The sequence below is a fragment of the Muscardinus avellanarius genome, assembly GCF_963383645.1.
Source record: "Muscardinus avellanarius genome assembly, chromosome: 16".
Lineage (NCBI taxonomy): Eukaryota > Metazoa > Chordata > Mammalia > Rodentia > Gliridae > Muscardinus > Muscardinus avellanarius.
The window spans coordinates 61,285,686-61,305,751 of NC_137802.1; the positions used below are offsets into that span (position 1 = coordinate 61,285,686).

Genomic DNA, 20,066 nt, shown 5'->3' on the forward strand with positions numbered 1-20,066 from the left:
GTTATAATTATGCATCATAGGGTGGTTCAAACTGATACCAGCATACACGCGCGGGGCACTTGACATGTCTCCTGCTTCCGCCCTGCTTCCCCTCCCCCTCCAACACAGTAGTGAGACTGGACATCGCCTTATTTGAACAGTCTCCTTCTCAGTCCTTCCCACTCCTCCACCTCGTCCCTCACGCTTCTGAAGTCTATTTGTTTCCTGTTTCCTCTCTAGTTCATACATACAGGAGAAAACTTACGGCCCTTGGTTTCCTGAGACTGATTTTTCTCACTTAGCATAATATTCTCTCGTTCCCTCCATTGTCCTGTAAAATAACATAATTTTGTTCTTTTTTAATGTCTGAGTAAAACTTCATTATATGTATACACCACATTTTCTTTAACCATACGCTCCTCGATATCTTTCCAAAAGAATTAGAATACTCTAGCGATGCATACATGTCCATATTTATAGCAACACAATTCATAATAGCCAGATTATGTATCCAACCTACATGTCTGTCAATCTTTATTTTTAAATAAAATTTATCTTTTTCTACTAATTGGCTCAACCAAAATCGTCAACATATGGTTGTCCTGTATGGAACTTGTTGCCATATTTTAGTAGTGAATCGAAATTTAGAGATGATAATATGTGATTTAAATAAGCCTATGACTGCGCTTCCCAAAACAGAGTAACAGAGAAAGAGCTAGGTAGTTGAGATGATGGCTTCCTGTATTCTGGCTTTCTTAAAAGTGGAAAATATATTAATAATTAGTTGGGTGTGGATTTGACTCATCTTTCAAAGCCACAAGTAAGAAACTACTGTCTGAACATTAGAAAGAGTAAGGATGTTGAATTCTTTTTCTTTTCCTTCCCCATTCAAATTGTTAAAGGCAAATATTACTTTTTGCTCATATTAGAATCTTAGTTTAAATTGTTTAGAAAAAAACAGCTCTGGGTCATAAAGTTGTTAGTATAACATGTTAAGATGAAATAGAATATATTGATATTTAAGATACATCAATGTAAAAGATATATGTAGAAAAAGCAATGTGGTAGAGACTGAGATAGTCTTCTTGGAATGTCTGCTACAAAGATCTCTTATGAACATTTAATCATTAAATTTTCTTCAGGAATTTCTCTTTTAAAATAAATCCAATCTAATAAAAGAAAGCAGTGCAACTAATTGGAAGTACCAGGTAAAATATAAATAAAATCCTTGACCATATTCCAGGTTTGGAAAATATATTCATAAGTTTGTTGCTTGTATGGCATTTCCTAAATGTCACGAATTGGGAAGGAATAAAATTTAAAATGTTTCATCTTTTTGCATATATTTTCCCTTACTCTTTTTTTTTTTGTTTCCTTATGGCCATTACAGTCAAACTTTTTTTTTCTTTCTTATTTTCAGTCTTAGAGGTGACACTAAAACAAGGAAAGATAAAATAAAGTACAAGTAATAAGAGCGCTAAGAAAAGTTGGCTAGCTGGTAGTGAGTGACTTTTTAAATCTGATTTGGGTGTGTGGGAAATACAGGTCAAGCACAGACAGGTGGATGATCCTCCGCCTGCCTCGTGGATGATCCTATTCCTGCTGCCTTTTGGTTTCCCTTTTACCTCTGGTCAGCATTTTCTCCTGCTTCCTGTATCTTCTTTTAATATATATATATATATATGTTTTTTTTTTTTGGTGGTTTTTTTTTTTTTTTTTTTTTTTGGTGGTACTGGGGTTCCTGGAAGCCCTTCTCCCTCCGGGCTACACTCCCAAACCTATTTTATATTTTTGAAACAGGGTCTCTTATGCCAGCACGGCTGGCTTCGAACCTGCGCGATCCTCCTGTCTCTGCCTCCCAAGCGCGGGGATTACAAGCGTGCGCCACCACGCCCGGCTAATATAGGCATATTTTGAAGCATAAAACAATAATTAAATTTACTAAATTATTAAAGCTTCTGATACAATATAAATGCATGATTGTACACAATTTTGGCATAATGGGAGCTCATTTCTGACTCACAGTAGCAGAGCCTGATCCACAGGGGCCCGTTCCATGTCATTGTCCCTGTATCTGGGAGCTCCTGTCACTGTGAATTAAGGGTGGAGGCCGTTGTGGAAGAAGGGCTCAGAGGTGCGTACAGCAGAGCGATGCTCCGTTCCAGTGCAGTGGAGTGAATTGTACTGCCCCTACATGTCAAGTGTCTGATGGCTTCTCTTTGCCATTTTATGACAGCTTAATGTCTGAATTATATTTTAGGGTATTGCCTAATTTATTATTTATATTCTCCTTAAAAATGGATACATGAAAATCAGAAAGAGATAATTTTTTCAGATAATCAGTTATTAGAGTGTGTTTAATAATGTTTTAAAGCACTTTAAGATAATTTTTATAAGTTTCTTGAGAACCATTTAGATTGACTGAGTCTTGCAAAAATGTTATGATTATTTTAAAAAATGATGTGTTCTATACTTACTACGATATACTAAAACCCTTTGCATCAATTTGCAGATTTTAGAAAGAAAGAATAATGAAATAGAAGAATTGAAAACTTTATACAAAAAGAAACAAAATGAAACTGAGGAGACTATCAGAAAGCTTGAAAAGAAAGGTGATGTTGTAATGTTACAGAAATCTTTTAATAAAATGTTTATTTTACAGACTATACATTACTTTTGTGGTACTGGGGATGGAACCCAGGGGTCTTCTACCAATGAGCTTCACCCCCAGCCTCATTCTTTAATCTTTATTTGGAAACAGGGTCTCACTAGGTTGCAAAGAGCCTCACAAAGTAGCTGAGTCTGGCTGTGAACTGTGGTCCTCCTGTCTCAGCCTCCCAAGTACTGTGATTACAAGCGTGCGCCACCACGCCCGGCTCAGATGATAAAATTTTAAAGTAAAGTTTCTGACCTTTTGTGAGCTGCCATCAATGGATGAACTCACATGGGCTTTCATAAGACCGGGACTGAGTGGGCTCACTTGTCTGCACCTTTGCAACAGCTGGGGTTGTGACTGACAGAGAGATGTTAGAAGTATCCCCATTTACACACTCTTTAAGAGGGAAAATGATGCATTTGATCTAGTATTAAGTTTACTGTAATAATGGGTCAAAACACTGGAAGTAAGAGGTGGTCACAGGAGAAATGTTCTGTTTTTTGGAGAAAAGAACTTTCATTAAATTTTACAGTTTGGTAAGATTTCATTAGTTTAAGGGAAGAGCCCCCATGTTTAGATAGGAATGCTGAGATCAGCAAGTTGCGGGGAGGATGCCGCAAAAGTCTTTAGCTGGAAGGGGAACCTACACACCAACAGGTAGGTATGAACGGGCACGATGTTGACTTGAGGCATGACCTTGAATTTCAGATTTAAGTTTCGATTTTATGTTTTAGACTCTGGGTGAGCCAGAGGAGACCGTATGTTTTAGAAGGTATAGTAGTGAGAGAAATTTTAGAAAATGGGGCCCTATTGCGTCTTCAATATCCAAGAGATGAATAGATGACATTAGGAATTCTCTGGATCTTCGTTTATTCTTTATACAATGAGTACGGAATAAAGACTATGTAAAGTCTCTTCTGTAATTCTGTACACAAAGTGCTAAGCAGCACGAGACTGAGCGAAGGCGGTGGGAGTGGTGAGAACAGAACTGGAGAAGAGACTCTGAGAAGCGACACGGGACTGGGGAGTGACAGCCAGGGGCACAGGTGCAGCAGGGGGAGGTTGCAGGAGGGCGGTGCCAGCGCTCTCCGTCAGCAGCCTGCATGCCTCAGTGAGGGCTGATGCCCGGCCCCTTAGCGCGGCAGTTACACACACAAATTAACCATGAAATAGACGTTTCAGGTGAACTTCTAGCCTGAAATGTGGGTGAAAGTATCTAGAAATTTTTCTCAGATTTTTTTCCTCCAAGTATCAGTGACTATTAAACTATTTTAAATTTATTTCCAATGCCGCGGCATGGTGGCACATGCTTATAATCCCACCATTTGGGAGGCTGAGACCGGAGGATTGTGGTTCGCGGACAGCCTCAGCTACTTAGCAAGGCCCTTTACAACCAGTGAGACCTGGTTTCAAAATAAAGAACAAAAAATAGGGCAGGGGTGTAGCTCGGAGGTTGAATGCCCCTGGGTTCCATCCCCAGACCCTAAAAAAAAAAAAAAAAAAAATTCCACGTCTTATTCCTTAGCCTGATTCAAACCAGGCAAATTAGATATGCCTAAGGTTTAAAAATACTTCAGTGTCAAAATAATGTTTCTTAAGGCTTTTGAATTGTACCCAGATCTTAGTTCATTGTTGGAACTGTAAAGCAAAATATGCTGTAGAAACTAAAAGATCATTTTAAGTGAACTCAGATTCTTCCTCTCCTCTTGGGTGTTGCATAGTTGAGATATAAGAGTAAAAGAAATTTTTTGGAAAATATTTTAGAACATTCTGCTGTCTTAAGTAAATAGAAAACCATGTTTAGTAAATTAAGAAAATGTTACGTTGAAGTAAAAGGCAGCTAAATTTGTCTTATTATCCAGATAACATGGATATATTGAATTTCCACTTAAATGAGTGACAGTTTAAGTAATTTTAGGAAAGGAGAGAGATAAATTATTTATATGGTACATACTGATTTTAACGATTGATTGATCAATTGATGTGCTGGGGATTGAACCCATGGCCTTGCACATGCTAGACAAGGAGAGATGTTTCATATGATAGATCTCTATTAGAGTAACATAAACCTTATATGTGATTTCAAAACACCTAGGAGCAACAATATATTGAGATGGTGGGTCTTTATTTACTCATTCAGTGTGGTTTTTTTTTTTTTTTTTTTTTTTGGTGGTACTGGGGTTCCTGGAAGCCCTTCTACCTCCGGGCTACACTCCCAGACCTATTTTTACATTTTTATTTGGAAACAGGGTCTCCTAAGCCAGCGCGCGCGGCTGGCGTCAAACCTGCGCGATCCTCCTGTCTCTGCCTGCCAAGCGCGGGGATTACAAGCGTGCGCCACCACGCCCGGCTATTCTATGTGTATTTTTTGAGACCATGCAGGAATAATACTGTTATGCTCTGTGGATAGTAAGTTGAACTTTTTCCTTTAGTGAGAATAATCTATTATTAAAGAGGAAATAGGCAAGTAAACAGTTATAATGTTCAGTGGAGAAATATGTGTAGTATCCTGGGAAAGAGCTTCTTTCTGTCCTGCAAGAGGAGGAATCCGCTTGGTGAATGGTCCATAAAGAAGGTGGCACTTGGATTAAAACTCCAAGGATGAGCAGGAGTTTGTTTCAACAAGGTAGAGAACGGCATCCCAGGGGGACAGGGGATCACACTTAGGTAGTAATATAGAAGCAACACGTCCTCACGAATCTCCAGATAGATTGGTTTGCTTTACCATTGGGTTGAAAATGTGGACGTGGGAAGAGATGTGGCCAGAGAACAGCTGGGCCCATGGAGCTACTTTCCGTGGAAGAGGCTTTCCCTTTATCCTCGAGGTGAGGACAGCCAGAGGCTGATTTTTAGAAGGGGCGTAATATTAGTGGATTTGTACTGCAAAAGGCCTCTTTAGCGCAACAGAGGACCCATTCACGGCAGAATGACACTCGAGGATAGCACCTCTTGAGTTTCTCTAGGGAGAGAGTGAAGAGCGGTTCAATCGGGTGGCCTCTGACGGTAGAAATGGAGAGAAAGGACAAAGAATAAGATGTTTCAGAAGAGTCGAGAAGACTGGGTGAAAAGTTGAATTAGCTCCTAACTGGCATAGTACATTTTATAACATCAGACTCTTATGTGGTTTCTAGAATTGGTTTAACTATGTTTTCATCATTTTCGACAGTTCAGACCCTTATACGTGACTGTCAAGTTATCAGAGAAACTAAAGAAAACCAGATTGTAGAGCTAAAAAAGATATGTGAGCACAGTACAGAGTCTCTGAATAATGATTGGGAAAAAAAGGTAAGCTACCTGAACTAGTGCTAGAAAATATGAAAGTGTATGCTTCAAAGTGTAGTTAAATATGACACAAAAGCATGGATTTCATAGAACATGCGAAAAGCAAGAAATAAAAAATAATGAAAAAATTCTGGACTAAACCAGAAACAGCTACAATTCATGTTTTGATATCTTTTCTTCTAGAAGTCTATGGTTTATAAAATAATTTTCATTTAGAAAACATACTTTTAACTCAATTCTTGCACTTAATTAATTTTCTGGATTTTTTTTTTGTCGTTGTCAATAGGTTTTAAGCAAAATTAGCAGGGAAATGGCAGTTTTACGTTTGGGTTGGGACCATTTATTTTCTGGTTTTTCAGGTTAAATTTAATCTAGACTGTTACTTATAATATAACTTGGTTTCGGTGTAAATAAATTCAGTAGTAGATGGATCACGCATGTGCATATGAAGAAACAACAAGACACATAGGTGCTGTGGGCTTGGCTATGTTCTTGAACCAGCAAATACATTCACTTTGAATAGTAGATATGATACTGGTTTAAAATGTATGGTTCAACAAAAATATGAATTAAACCCATCAGGGATTTGGGGGGATCACTTACAAGTGGTCAAAACTGCTCGTTAAATCTGTGAAAGACCACCCCAGTGTCATCCTAGTTGTCCCGCCCGGGTCCTCCACCCCCAGCACTGCCCATCACCACTCCCACTGCCTGCACCCCCTCGAGTTCCACCCTCCTCAGCCTCCCTTTTCCTCTAGGCAAGCCCTTGTCAAATAAGAGCTCACACCGCCTGCCCGTGTCCATGTGTCTCCCTTGTTCATGGAGAGTGAATCAGATGTACCGTTTAACTCTTTTGTATTTCCACTCTCCCGTCCTGGTTAGTGGGGTGGATTTAGGGAATAGGAATTAAAATTCTGTGCCGGGCGCGGTGGCGCACGTGTGTAATCCCCGCGCTTGGGAGGCGGAGACAGGAGGATCACGCAGGTTCGAAGCCAGCCGCGCGTTGCTGGCTTAGGAGACCCCGTTTCCAAATAAAAATGTAAAAATAGGTCTGGGAGTGTAGCCCGGAAGTAGAAGGGCTTCCAGGAACCCCAGTACCACCAAAAAAAAAAAAAAAAAAAAAGGAATTAAAATTCCGTTCCTATTAAGATACATGAAGGAATGCCTGCAAGGTTTAGAGCATAGGTATCTGCCCCCTTCAGCAGCTGTTGAGTCTTGTCTGATCCTCCTCTGTTTGTCTTTGTTTCTTTACATTAGCTTACCTAAATAATTTAAAGTTTTATCCACGTAAACATTTTATATCTACATAATATTTTTCTAAGTAATGACCTATATATATATATGACACATACAGTATGCAGTTCTCCCCAGACATCTTACTTATTTTCTATTTGATTTACAAATGTGATCTTTGTATAGATGGTGGAGTAATTAAAAGCAGTTTCTTATTAGGAGTTTGGAGTAGAGGAGAAACATTTTTTAAAATTAATATTGTCCAAAGTTTGCAGGCGTGATTGTTCATCCCTGTAATTCTCGGCTGTGGGAGGCTGAGATAGGATTACAGATTTGAGGCCAGCCTCAAAAATTTAGCAAGACACTCAACAACTTAGTGAGACTTTCTTTCAAAATAAAAAATAAGAAAGGGCTGGGAGTATAGCTCAGAGATAGGATGCCCCTGGATTCAATCCCTAATAAATACACAAATATATATGTGGTGCAAAATTTTATGCAAATAATGAATAAAATAGACAATGAAATAATACTTTTAGTGAATAACAATAGTATAAAGGTTTATAATATTCTGATTTTATTCTAATATTAGTGTTTAACTAGGACATTGTATTACCTGCATGATTTATTTACTATTTAATGTTTGCTTATCCATTGAAAATTATCAGTGAGGCGTAGTGGTGCACACTTGCAATCCCAGCATTCGGGAGGCTGAGACAGGAGGATCACAGTTGAGGGACAGCCTCAGCTACCTAGTAACGCCCTTTGCAACTCAGTGAGACCCTGTTTCAAAATAAAGAATAATAAATAGGGCTGGGGGTGTAGCTAGCTCACAGGTAGAATGCCCTTGGGTTCTAGTACCACACACACACACACACACACACACACACACACACACACACACTTATCAATTCAGGAATGAAAAGAAAAAAATTAGGTGTTTTTTAATCGTACTCTTTATAGGATATCTTTACTTAATATTTATTGTGGGTTTTATATTTTCTGTTGTTCAGGTAAACACACACACACACACACACACACACACACACACGGGTACTGGAAAATACTTTTGTAAATTGCACATTAGTGTGTTCCATAGTAGTGAACGAGTCTCCATTTCATTGGGCAGCTCCACAGTGCTGTAGCTGAAATGGAAAAGGAAAAGTTTGAGCTTCAGAAGCGACACACTGAAAACATCCAAGAGCTGCTGGAGGACACAAACGTCCGTCTGAACAAGATGGAGGGGGAGTACATGGCACAAACGCAGTCCACGGTAAGTCTGTCTCCTCTTTGAGCGTTTTAACAAACTCTCTTTTAATTTCTGAGTTCTCCTGCGTCACTGCTGTGTGCTGCATGTAATTGTGTTGTTGGATTAGAAAAGCAACTTTGTCTTTCGTCCTTGATGCAGATTGACGTGTGACCGTGGGTAGTTCTGTGAAGTTTGCTGAGGGATTTGGCCTTAGAATGCTTGATGTCATCCTAATCTTAAATCTTAAGAAGCCTTTACAAATATTCCTTTTTTTTTTTCCCCATCGATGTGTAGTCCAGGGATAATTTTCCTTTCTTTCCTTTTTTATAATTCTTTTTAAAATGAAGACATGATCTTTTTTTCCTAAACATATTTAGTGCTCATGTGGAAGAAGTCATAAAGGAGGACAGGAGCAGCGTGACCACTCTGTTAAGTTTCCTTCTAGATCATCTTGTCTGATGGGCCATGTACACATCCCTTGGACAAACCTGAAAATCTCCCTTTTAACAGGATGCAGAAAGAGGTCCCCATAACCAGGTTACACAGCAAGAGACTGAGCATCCTCCAAAGCGAAATGGCGGGCCCTGCTGACCAGCCTCCTCTCAGAGCACCTTGCCGCGGAGTCTAGAGCAGAGGAAGCGAGTGTCCTCAGCCTCTAGGTGCCGACCTGACTCCCTAAGGTCCCCAAGACTGGCGGAGTTCTGCAGAAGAGGGTCACGCGGGCCAGGGCTCCTCACGCTCACCACCAGCACCCCCTTGGCTTCATTACCGATATGTAATAGGATGCCATTTAAGAGTCCAGTGTTGTATCCAAGGCATGGACCAGACCTTACTGAACACTCTCAGCCTCCCCAGCCAGCCTGGCTTCACCAAGTGCTGTCTTGAATTCAAACTGTGGAATTTGAGAGAGTCAGTTGTCTAAGGATAATTTAATCTGAGCGTTAGTTACCTGGGGGTCTTAGACCAGCCCCAAGACCCAGCTCACAAGTAAAAGAAATGGGACATGGTATGCCTGGTGGTTTGAAAATTGGACTTTAGGGTCTGTCTTGGATTTAAATCTCAAATCTTTAATAGCTTCGGGTTATCTTAACTCTTCGAGTGTTAATTTTCTTCTTCTGTGGGATAGGATAACAGTAGTACAATGTAATATAGGTTGTTGGCAATATTAAATAAGCTAACGCATACAAATTAAGTTACATGATAATCACCCAGAGTATAATTGCTAATACTATATTAGACAGGCGTGGTGGTACACACAGTTTGTGGATTGCCTCAGCTACTTAGCAAGGCCCTTCACAACTCAGTGAGACCCTGTTTCAAAAATAAAAAGACTAAGGCCCGGCATGGTGGCGCACACTTGTAATCCCAGCATTTGAGAGGCTGAGACAGGAGGGTCACGGTTCGCAGACAGGCTCAGTTACTTAGTGAGGCTCTCTGCAACTCAGTGAGACCCTGTTTCAAAATAAAGAATAGAAAAGTAGGGCTGGGGGTAGAGCTTGGAGGTAGAATGCCCCTGGATTCCATCTCCAGTACTGAAAAAAAAAAATTTTTTTTTTTTTTTTTAGTGCTGAGAAATGCATTTATAGTTATTTCTTTGAAGCCATTTGTCTTTCCTAGCTTTTAGGTCTTATTTTATATTTTCAACCTTTTTGGATTTTCTCCCTTTTCTTTACTGTGAGGGTATCTTCTCGTTCTGATCCTACTCTTATCAATTGATTCTTTAGTAGATTTCTTCCTGCTTATTGTATCTATTATATATTTTAACTATTATTTTTCTCATACCCAGCATTTCCATTTGATAGTTTCACTCGAAAATATTATTCTTATCTTAAGCATATTTGTTTGGGCTGGTCTACTTGTTCTAATAGCTCATCTTTAGAATATATCATGCTATTTATTATAATAATGTGTAATGTCTTACGAATTAGAATGCGACATGTATCATAGTATTGTTTCTAGTTGTACACTCAGTGCCGACTTGCTTCCATAATAGTTTCCTGTAGGCACCTAGTTAATTTGGACTGGCAGCTCCTGTCCCCAAGCTTACCACTTACTCCTCTGTGTCCCAGAACAGCCAGGAGACCGGGTGCTTTTATTGGCCAGAGGGGTGAGCTCCAGGGTTGGAAACCCCCAAAAGCCCAGACCACTGTTGAACTCCCACTGTCAATTTCCCATTTGTCATGGACAGGCTTCACTAATCCAAGGGCACCGTGACATCAGAGAGACCGTCTCTATCAGATAATAGGGGTTAGAGGAAGAGATGGGTTTTTGTTGTTTTTGGTTTTTGTTTGTTTGTTTTGTTTTGTTTTTTGGTGGTACTGGGGATGGAACCCTTCTACCTCGAGCTACACTCCCAGACCTATTTTATATTTTATTTGGAAACAGTGTCTCTTAAGCCAGTGAGATCCGCCTGTCTGCCTCCCAAGCACAGGGATTACAAGTGTGCACCACCATGCCTGGCTAGAGGAAGAGATGGTCTTTTTTTTTTTTTTAATTTTATTTTATTGGTGCACTGTATTCATACATCATAGTGGGATACAAACTTTTGTAGACATACATGCACACATCGCCCAGTCAGCCCCCACCCGATCCCCACCCCATTCTCTCCCCATCCCTCCCTCCCATGCTTGGCTTAGTGGTTGACATCTAGTATTATAGCAATTTATCCAAAATTAAAAATGATAATCTCACATAACAGTTTCATTTGTCTGATACCAAGCTTTTGATGACTTAAAGATAACATTTCAATATTTCTTTTTGCTTTCTTTCTTACCAGAGAATATTTTTTTCTTTTTTTTAGGTGAAACTATCATATATTTATTTTTCAGAAAAAAATCTATCCTGATATGGAATATGGACTCTAGATACCCAAAACAATCTCGAAGCAAAAACAAAGCTAGAAGATGTATATTTTCTGATTTCAAACCATATAAAGCTACAATAATTGAAACAGTGTAGTACTGTTCTAAAGGCAGATATATAGACCATTGGAGTTAAATACAAGCCTAGAGCTAACTTCTTCCCTATATTGTCAAGTTATTTTTGACAAGGTTTCCACGAAGATTTGGTGGTGGAAATAATAATCTTTTAACTAAATATTGTTGAAAAATAATAATTACATGGAAAAGAATAAAATTGGACCCTTACCTAATCCCACATACAAGTATTAACTCAAACTAGATAAAAGACCTAAATATAAATCTTAAGACTATAAACTTTTAGGAGAAAATCTGGGTCATAAAACCTCACAACATTGAAATTGGCATTGATTTCTTGGATATGATTTCAATGGCACAGGCAACAGAAGAATATACAAACTCCCTAAAAAATAAAATAAAATATTGTATATCCAAAGACAATGTAAACAGAGTTAAAAGTTACTAATAGAATTGGATAAAATATTTCCAAATGCTATATCTGAAGGTATATTAATATTCCAACTAGAAATCCTAAAAATTAACAACAATAAAGGCAAACAATACAATTTAGAGATAGGTAAAAGACTAACATAAATAATGAATCTCCACAGATAACCAATCTTAGTTGTCTGTTGGATGGAAACTCTTGTTTCTCTGGTTCTGGTGAGTGTTACCTATTTCTTCTTTGTAGTTAATCTCTTTGAGTATTTTCTCTAGCGCTGGTTTTGAAGACATAAATTCCTTCAGTTTCTGTTTGTCATGGAAGCTTCTTATTTCTCCATCTAATTTGATAGAAAGTTTTGCTGGATAGGAAATTTTTGGCTGGAAGTTGTTTTCTTTCAGAGTTTGGAATATGTTACTCCAAGCCCTTCTGGCTCTCATGACTTGGTTTGGGAAGTCTGGAGTGATTCTAATTGGTTTGCCTCTGAATGTCACTTGGCCCTTTGCTTTTGTTGCCTTTAAGATTCTCTGCTTGGCTTCCACATTGGTCATTTTGACAATTATATGGCGTGGGGATCCTCTTCTCGGATCCTGTCTAAAGGGAGTTCTATAAGTTTCCTGGATCTGTGTATCAACCTCTTGCTCTATATTTGGAAAATTTTCTGCTATTACTTCCTTGAAGAGATTGTTGATCCCTTTGGTATCACTTTCTTTTCCCTCCTCTATTCCAATTATTCTTATGTTAGCTCTCTTAAGATGGGCCCATATTTCTTCAATGTCAGATTCCTGCTGTTGGATATCTTTTTCTAGATTAGAAACTATGCATTCATTTTTGGATTGCTCATCTTCTAAGAGCGAGATTCTGTTCTCCATGTGGTCTAATCGGTTGTTTGTGCTTTGAATTGAGGCCTTTACTTCATTAATTGCATCCTTTATCTCTTTTTGGCTCTCTCTGAGTTCTTTTCGAAGCACCTCTATTATTTCTACAGTTATTTTCCTGATTTGATCTTCTAGAAATCTCTGATTTTCTGTTTTATCAGGTTCTGATGTTGTGGGGTTGTGCACATTCATTACTTCAGTGTTATTCCTCTTTCCCATGATTTCGGAGGTTTGTGCCTTCTCTGGGTTCTTCCCTTGGGTCACTATGGCTTCACTTAAGGTGCTCTGGATCTCAAGTCTGTATTATCTCAGACCCTACTACTCCTTTACTGGGTTGTATCACAGAGTCTCCGACCCAGAGAGTCGATAGAGGCTGCTTTAAACTATGGGGGGTGCCAGGTTGCACGCTCTCCTATGGTGTGATATCTCTGCCACCACCACTCCCTCACTGGGTCAAGTCCCAGGAGGCACAATACTGGGATTTCTCCTCTGTGGCCCGCAATTTGACTCACTGTTCTTGAGTACGTAGATGTAGTTGTACTGGACTCGGTGAATTCACTGCTGCTGCCGCCGCCGGTGGCAATATGGCGCCTCTGCCACGCCCTCGGCCATGAGGCTGGCGTATTTTTTCTTCTCTGGTTTTGATTTCCACTCTGAATCCCTGCAGCGTGTGCTGAGCTCAGCCACTGGGAGCTTTAAATGCTGTCTGCGCCGAAAGATCCCGCCTGGCTGTTCCGCATCGGCTCACCTCGGCTTGCTGTAGCCGTCCACTGAGTTTGCCGCTGCCGCCGGCAGTATGGCGCTGCTGCCGCGTCCTCGGGCGCGTGTGTCTCCTCTGTGGCCCGGAGCTCTGTTCTCAGTCCGCTTTCTCTCTGGAGCCTGGTGGTTTTTTTGTTTTTCTGGTGATGATGTTTTCTGGCTATGAAAGGCGCTCTTTTTGTGGTAATGGAGATTGGTTGTTAGCGGGACTCTTAAGCCCCGCTTTTCTCGGTCGCCCAGAGATGGTCTTTTGATGAAGGAATTTTTTTTTATCTTAGTTAAATTTATTAATCTTTTATAATCAGTGCTTCTTGTGTCTTATTAAACTATCTTTCTCTATAGCAAGTGCAGTGTTTTCTTTTCCATTGAGGCCTCAGACATCCCCACAGGCTCTTGTGCCTGGCGAGTATTTTTTATTTTCAGCAAGGATGCCCGTTGCTCCTAGCTTTACTTTTGAGCGGTCCTTCCTCTCTTCGTTGTCCTGTTCTCACTGTTATTGTCTGTGTCTCTTCTCGTTGGTTGGCATATTTCTCTGGCTCTGCTAGTATTACGCTGTCATTATTTTGTAGCTCATAATTGCCATTCATGTCTTCCTGTCCCAAGCCAAGAACAGCCCTGGTTACTCTGAGCCCTTTCCTTTTACATAGACATTTAAAATCAGCTCACCAAGTTACTAAACAGAACTCTGACAACATCTTTTCTTTAAACAGCTTTTGTAATGTTTGTTCTTCTCAATTTCGTGACATAAAAGTTTTATGCTGTAGCTGTATGAAAGACTTAGGAGTAAACATATAAGTAAGTTTCATAGATTTTTAACTCTTTGGATAATTCTAACTCTTTACATATGAAAATATTTTACTTCAATTTATTGTACATTGACTAGAATTTGCATAGTGTTAAATAATGGTGGCATAGTGGTTTTTAGAACTAAATTATTTCTTATTGCAAAAGATATACATGCTCACCATTGAATATTCAGAAAAGACATTGCAAAAAGAAAAATTAGTGTCTATAATAAAACTATTCTGTTAGCAAAAGTATATGCAACTGCCCATTTTTTTACATATTTAATTCAGTGGTGGGTGTTTTAAGTAAAAACAATAAAAAAATGTTGCCATGTTGATAGTATGCTAGTTTCCTAGGGTTGCCGTAACAAATTACCACAAACTTCATGGCTTAGGAGAGCAAAAATGTTTCAACAGCTCCAAAGCCCAGTACAAAATCAAAGTGTCAGCAGGAGCCTGCTTTCTCTGAAGGCGCTGGCAGAGGCGGCTCCTCCTGGCCTCCCTGGTGGCTCCCGGCTGAGGCCCCTGACCCCCTGTGCTCACCCGCTGTGACCTGACTAATCCAGATATCTCATAAGTAGGATCGCACAGTATTTGTTCCTTAGGGATGGGCTCTTCCACTCAGCATGTCTTCACAGTTCAACCATGTAGAATGTATCAAAGTTTTTTTTATTTTTAAGGACTGAGTAATATTCTAGTGTGCATACATACCAATTATTCATCTATATGTCAGATATATGGATGGATTGCTTTGTCTTAAAAAAAATTTTTTTTTTTTGCAGTACTGGGAATGAAACCCAGGACCATTCTACCTCCAAGCTACACCCCCGTTCCTGTTTTTTAGTCCATATATATAATATATGTATATGTTATATATATGCATATATATAACCAAAAAGTATATATATATAATTTGTTTTTTTAATTTATTTTTTTATTTTTTTTCATATTTATTTTTAATTGGTGCACTGTATTCATACATCATAGTGGGATACATACTTTTGTAGACATACATGCACACATTGCCCAGTCAGCGCCCACCCGATCCCCACCCCATTCTCTCCCTATCCCCCCCTCCTATGCTTGGCTTAGTAGTTGACATCTAGTATTATAGCAATTTATCCAAAATTAAAAATGATAATCTCACATAACAGTTTCATTTGTCTGCTACCAAGCTTTTGATGACTTAAAGATAACATTTCAATATTTCTTTTTGCTTTCTTTCTTACCAGAGAATCTATTTTTTTCTATTTTTTAGGTGAAACTATCGTATATTTATATATTTATTTTTCAGAAAAAAAAATCTATCCTAATATGGAATATGGACTCTAGGTACCCAAAACGATCTTGAAAAAGAACAAAGCTAGAAGATATATATTTTCTGATTTCAAACCATATAAAGCTACAATATTTGAAACAGTGTAGTACTATTCTAAAGGCAGATATATAAACCATTGGAGTTAAATAAAAGCCTAGACCTAAATTCTTCCCTATATTGTCAAGTTATTTTTGACAAGGTTTCCACAAACATTTGGTGGTAGAAATAATAATCTTTTAACTAAATATTGTTGAAAAATAATAATTACATGGAAAAGAATAAAATTGGACCCTTACCTAATCCCATATACAAATATTAACTCAAAATAGATAAAAGACCTAAATATACATCTTAAGACTATAAACTTTTAGGAGAAAATCTGGGTCATAAAACCTCACAACATTGAAATTGGCAGTGATTTCTTGGATATGATTTCAATGGCACAGGCAACAGAAGAGTATACAAACTCCCTAAAAAATAAAAAACATATTGTATATCCAAAGACAATGTAAACAGAGTTAACAGTTACTAATAGAATGGGATAAAATATTTCCAAATGCTATATCTGAAGGTATATTAATATTCCAACTAGAAATCCTAAAAATTAACAACAATAAAGGCAAACAATACCCTTTAGAGATAGGTAACAGACTAACATAAATAATGAATCTAAACAGATAACCAATCTTAGTTGTCTGTTGGATGGAAAATCTTGTTTCTCTGGTTCTGGTGTGTGTTACCTATTTCTTCTTTGTAGTTAATCTCTTTGAGTATTTTCTCTAGCGCTGGTTTTGAAGACATAAATTCCTTCAGTTTCTGTTTGTCATGGAAGCTTCTTATTTCTCCATCTAATTTGATAGAAAGTTTTGCTGGGTAGAAAATTTTTGGCTGGAAGTTGTTTTCTTTCAGAGTTTGGAATATGTTACTCCAAGCCCTTCTGGCTCTCATGACTTGGTTTGGGAAGTCTGGAGTGATTCTAATTGGTTTGCCTCTGAATGTCACTTGGCCCTTTGCTTTTGTTGCCTTTAAGATTCTCTGCTTGGCTTCCACATTGGTCATTTTGACAATTATGTGGCGTGGGGATCCTCTTCTCCGATCCTGTCTAAAGGGAGTTCTATAAGTTTCCAGGACCTGCGTATCGACCTCTTGCTCTATGTCTGGAAAATTTTCTGCTATTACTTCCTTGAAGAGATTGTTGATCCCTTTGGTTTCACTTTCTTTTCCCTCCTCTATTCCAATTATTCTTAGGTTAGCTCTCTTAAAATGGGCCCATATTTCTTCAATATCGGATTCCTGCTGTTGGATATTTTTTCCTAGATTAGAAACTATGTGTTCATTTTTGGAATGATCATCTTCTAAGAGCGAGATTCTGTTCCCCATGTGGTCTAATCAGTTGTTCGTGCTTTGAATTGAGTCCTTTACTTCATTAATTGCATCCTTTATTTCTTTTTGGCTCTCTCTGAGTTCTTTTCGAAGCACCTCTATTATTTCTACAGTTATTTTCCTGATTTGATCTTCTAGAAATCTCTGATTTTCTGTTTTATCGGGTTCTGATGTTGTGGGGTTGTGAGCATTCATTGCTCCAGTATTATTCCTCTTCCCCATGATTTCCGATGTTTGTGCCTTCTCTGAGTTCTTCCCTTGGGTCACTATGACTTCACTTAAGGTGTTCTGGATCCCGAGTCAGTAGTATCTCAGACCCCACTACTCCTTTACTGGGTTTTATCACAGAGTCTCCGACCCAGAGAGTCGATAGAGGCTGCTTTAGACTGTGTGGGGTGCCAGGTTGCACGTTCTCCTATGGTGTGATATCACTGCCACCGCCCCTCTCCCACTGGGTCAAGTCCCAGGGAGTACAGTACTGGGATTTCTCCGCTGTGGCCCGCAATTTGACTCACTGTTCTTGAGTACGCAGATGTAGCTGTAGTGAATTCGGTGCTGCTGCCGCCGGTGGCAATATGGCGCCACTGCTACGCCGGCTGTTGGGCTGGCGTTTTTTTTTTTTTTCTTGGTTTTGATTTCGACTCTGAATCCCTGCAGCGTGTGCTGAGCTCAGACACTGGGAGCTTTAGATGTCCTCTGCGCCGAGAAATCCCGCCTGGCTGTTCCGCAGCGGCTCCCCTCGGCTTGCTGTGGCCGTCCCGTGAATTCGCCGGTGCCGCCAGCAGTATGGCGCTGCAGCCGCATCTGCCGCGTCCTCGGGCGTGAAGATCTCCTCTGTGGCTCTGTTCTCAGACCGCTTTCTCTCTGGAGCCTGGTGATTTTTTTTCTTTCTCTGGTGATGTTGTTTTCTGGCTTTGAAAGGCGCTGATTTTGTGGTAATGGATATTTGTTGTTAGCGGGGCTCTTAAGCCCCGCTTTTCTCGGTCGCCATCTTCCCGGAAGTATATATATATAATTTGTGTGTGTGTGTGTGTGTGTGTGTGTGTGTGTGCGCGTGCGTGTGTGTGTTACTGGGGTTGGAACCCAGGGGCTTTCTACCTCTGGGCTATACTCCCAGACCTATTTTATATTTTATTTGGAAACGGGGTCTCACTAAGTTGCTGAGAGCCTCACTAAGTAGCTCAGGCTGGCTTCGAACCTGTGCGATCCTCCTCCCAAGAGCTGGGATTACAAGTGTGCGCCACGGCGCCTGGCTCTAATATTTATTTATTTATTTATTTATTTATTTATTTATTTATTTATTTTGGTGGTACTGGGGTTCCTGGAAACCCTTCTACCTCCAGGCTACACTCCCAGACCCATTTTATACTTTTTTATTTGGAAACAGGGACTCTTAAGCCAGCGCTGGCTGGCTTCGAACCTGTGTGATCCTCCTGTCTCCGCCTCCCAAGCGCGGGGATTACAAGCGTGCGCCACCACGCCCGGAAATCTTTATATTTTTTGAAACAGGGTCTCACTGATTTATGAAGGACCTCGCTATAGCTGAGGCTGGCCATGAACCGTGATCCTCCAATCTCCGCCTCCCGAATGCAGGGATCACAAGCCTGCACCACCACAGCCGACCTCTGCTTCTGCCTTTTGTTTATTGTGAATAATGATGTTGTAGATGTGTGTGCAAATATCTCTTTGATATTCAAAGGCATGACTAACACCCAAATCTGAAAAACATTTTTGTTATTGTTATATCCTAAATTTTCACACCCTAGTTTATTTAATAATAAATTTAAAAGAGAGATTTATGAAATATATTAATTGCTTAAAATGTTTACTCAATTGGTACATTTTGTTAATTTAATCATTTTAAGAGAACTATCTTTAACAATAGGATTTTTAATTCTCTTTAAGTTTGTTATGGAAAGAGAAGTTATACTATGGAGTCAAGAGATTACTCTTAGAGCAACATCATTTTATTTTTAGTGAACAATGAATTGAAAAATTAACATTTAGACCTTGTCACGGGTAGTAATAATAAATACAGAGAAAACTGCACAGAGCCTGTCAGCAGGATTGAATTTAGGAGTCATGAAAATGAGATGTGTCTTGCTGGGCAGCTCCTGACTTAATAATTAGACCAGGTAGAGTTAAAGGCTTAAGATGAGAGGGGAGCCTGTCACTGAGAATGAGCTTTGTTGTTCTTTCAAGCTTTCAGTTTTGTTTGTTCTTGTTGTGTTTTATTGCCGTTTATTGTAAGCAGATGCTTGGTGGGCTCGTTTAACTTATGTCTTCTGGTATTGGTAGTTATCTTATGTGAGACTTCTATTTAAAACACGTCTGGATTTTTAAAACAAATATTAGAACTTACAAATGTAAAAGTGGTAGCAAAATTTTTAGGTGCTTGAGTTGGTGAAGTCTATACCGGTGTCAGGGTTTAGGCACACTGTACGCGTCAGAGTGGCTTTATTGAGATTCTAAGCCTCTTAGTAGAATACTCACCATTTTCTACACTAGGCATTGCCAATCTGGTGAATGCTATGTAGTCCTCAGAATACCGTATGTATTTATACATGCATTTATATACACATATATATCAATGTGTGTGTATGTGTTTGTGTGTGTGTTTTACTGGGGCTGAACCCAGATCCATTCTCCCTCTGAGCTATATCCTCGGCTCTTTTTAACTTATGTTTTTAACATTTTGAAACAGGGTCTCACTAAGTTGCTGAGGGGTTGCCACCTTGCTGAGGCTCGTCTTGAACCTGTGATTCTCCTGTCTCAGCCTCCCAAGTGCTGGGATTATAGGCATGGGCTGCCATTACCAAGAAAGTTATATTGAGTTATGGTTGTCAACATATTAAGAAGCTAAAGTTGTCATATAGTACGTACTTCTAAATTAATGCAAGAAATATAAAGATCTAGCAGTCGGCTAGTAATTTTCAAATAACGATAAAGTAAACAATATTTGGTAACATGACCGTGAAATGAACTCTAAAAATAAGCGTGTTAGTCACAGGTATTGCTAATACCTTGCCTTAGTGACTACATTTGCAATGGAAGACGGCAGATTTTCAGTTAGGATGGTGAAAGTCCCGTTGGAGCTGCTTCTCTGCCCTCCTTTAAAGTCACCGACACTGAATTCTATTCACGAACCTGTGTTTCGGGTAAGGCAGGTTGCTTTGCGTGGCGCAAG

General features: G+C 39.4%; 1 protein-coding gene across 1 annotated transcript in view; it reads left to right on the top strand.

Annotated features, from left to right (window-relative positions):
- The window catches only part of CEP112 (centrosomal protein 112), a gene marked incomplete at both ends in the record, with an annotated part of 477,771 nt that overhangs the window by 92,793 nt on the left and 364,912 nt on the right, over window positions 1-20,066 (top strand). The window contains 3 exons of the mRNA XM_080714112.1: window positions 2,492-2,591; window positions 5,802-5,920; window positions 8,277-8,420. Of these exons, the coding sequence (XP_080570238.1) occupies window positions 2,492-2,591; window positions 5,802-5,920; window positions 8,277-8,420 (363 nt within the window). The remainder of the gene's footprint in view (window positions 1-2,491; window positions 2,592-5,801; window positions 5,921-8,276; window positions 8,421-20,066) is intronic.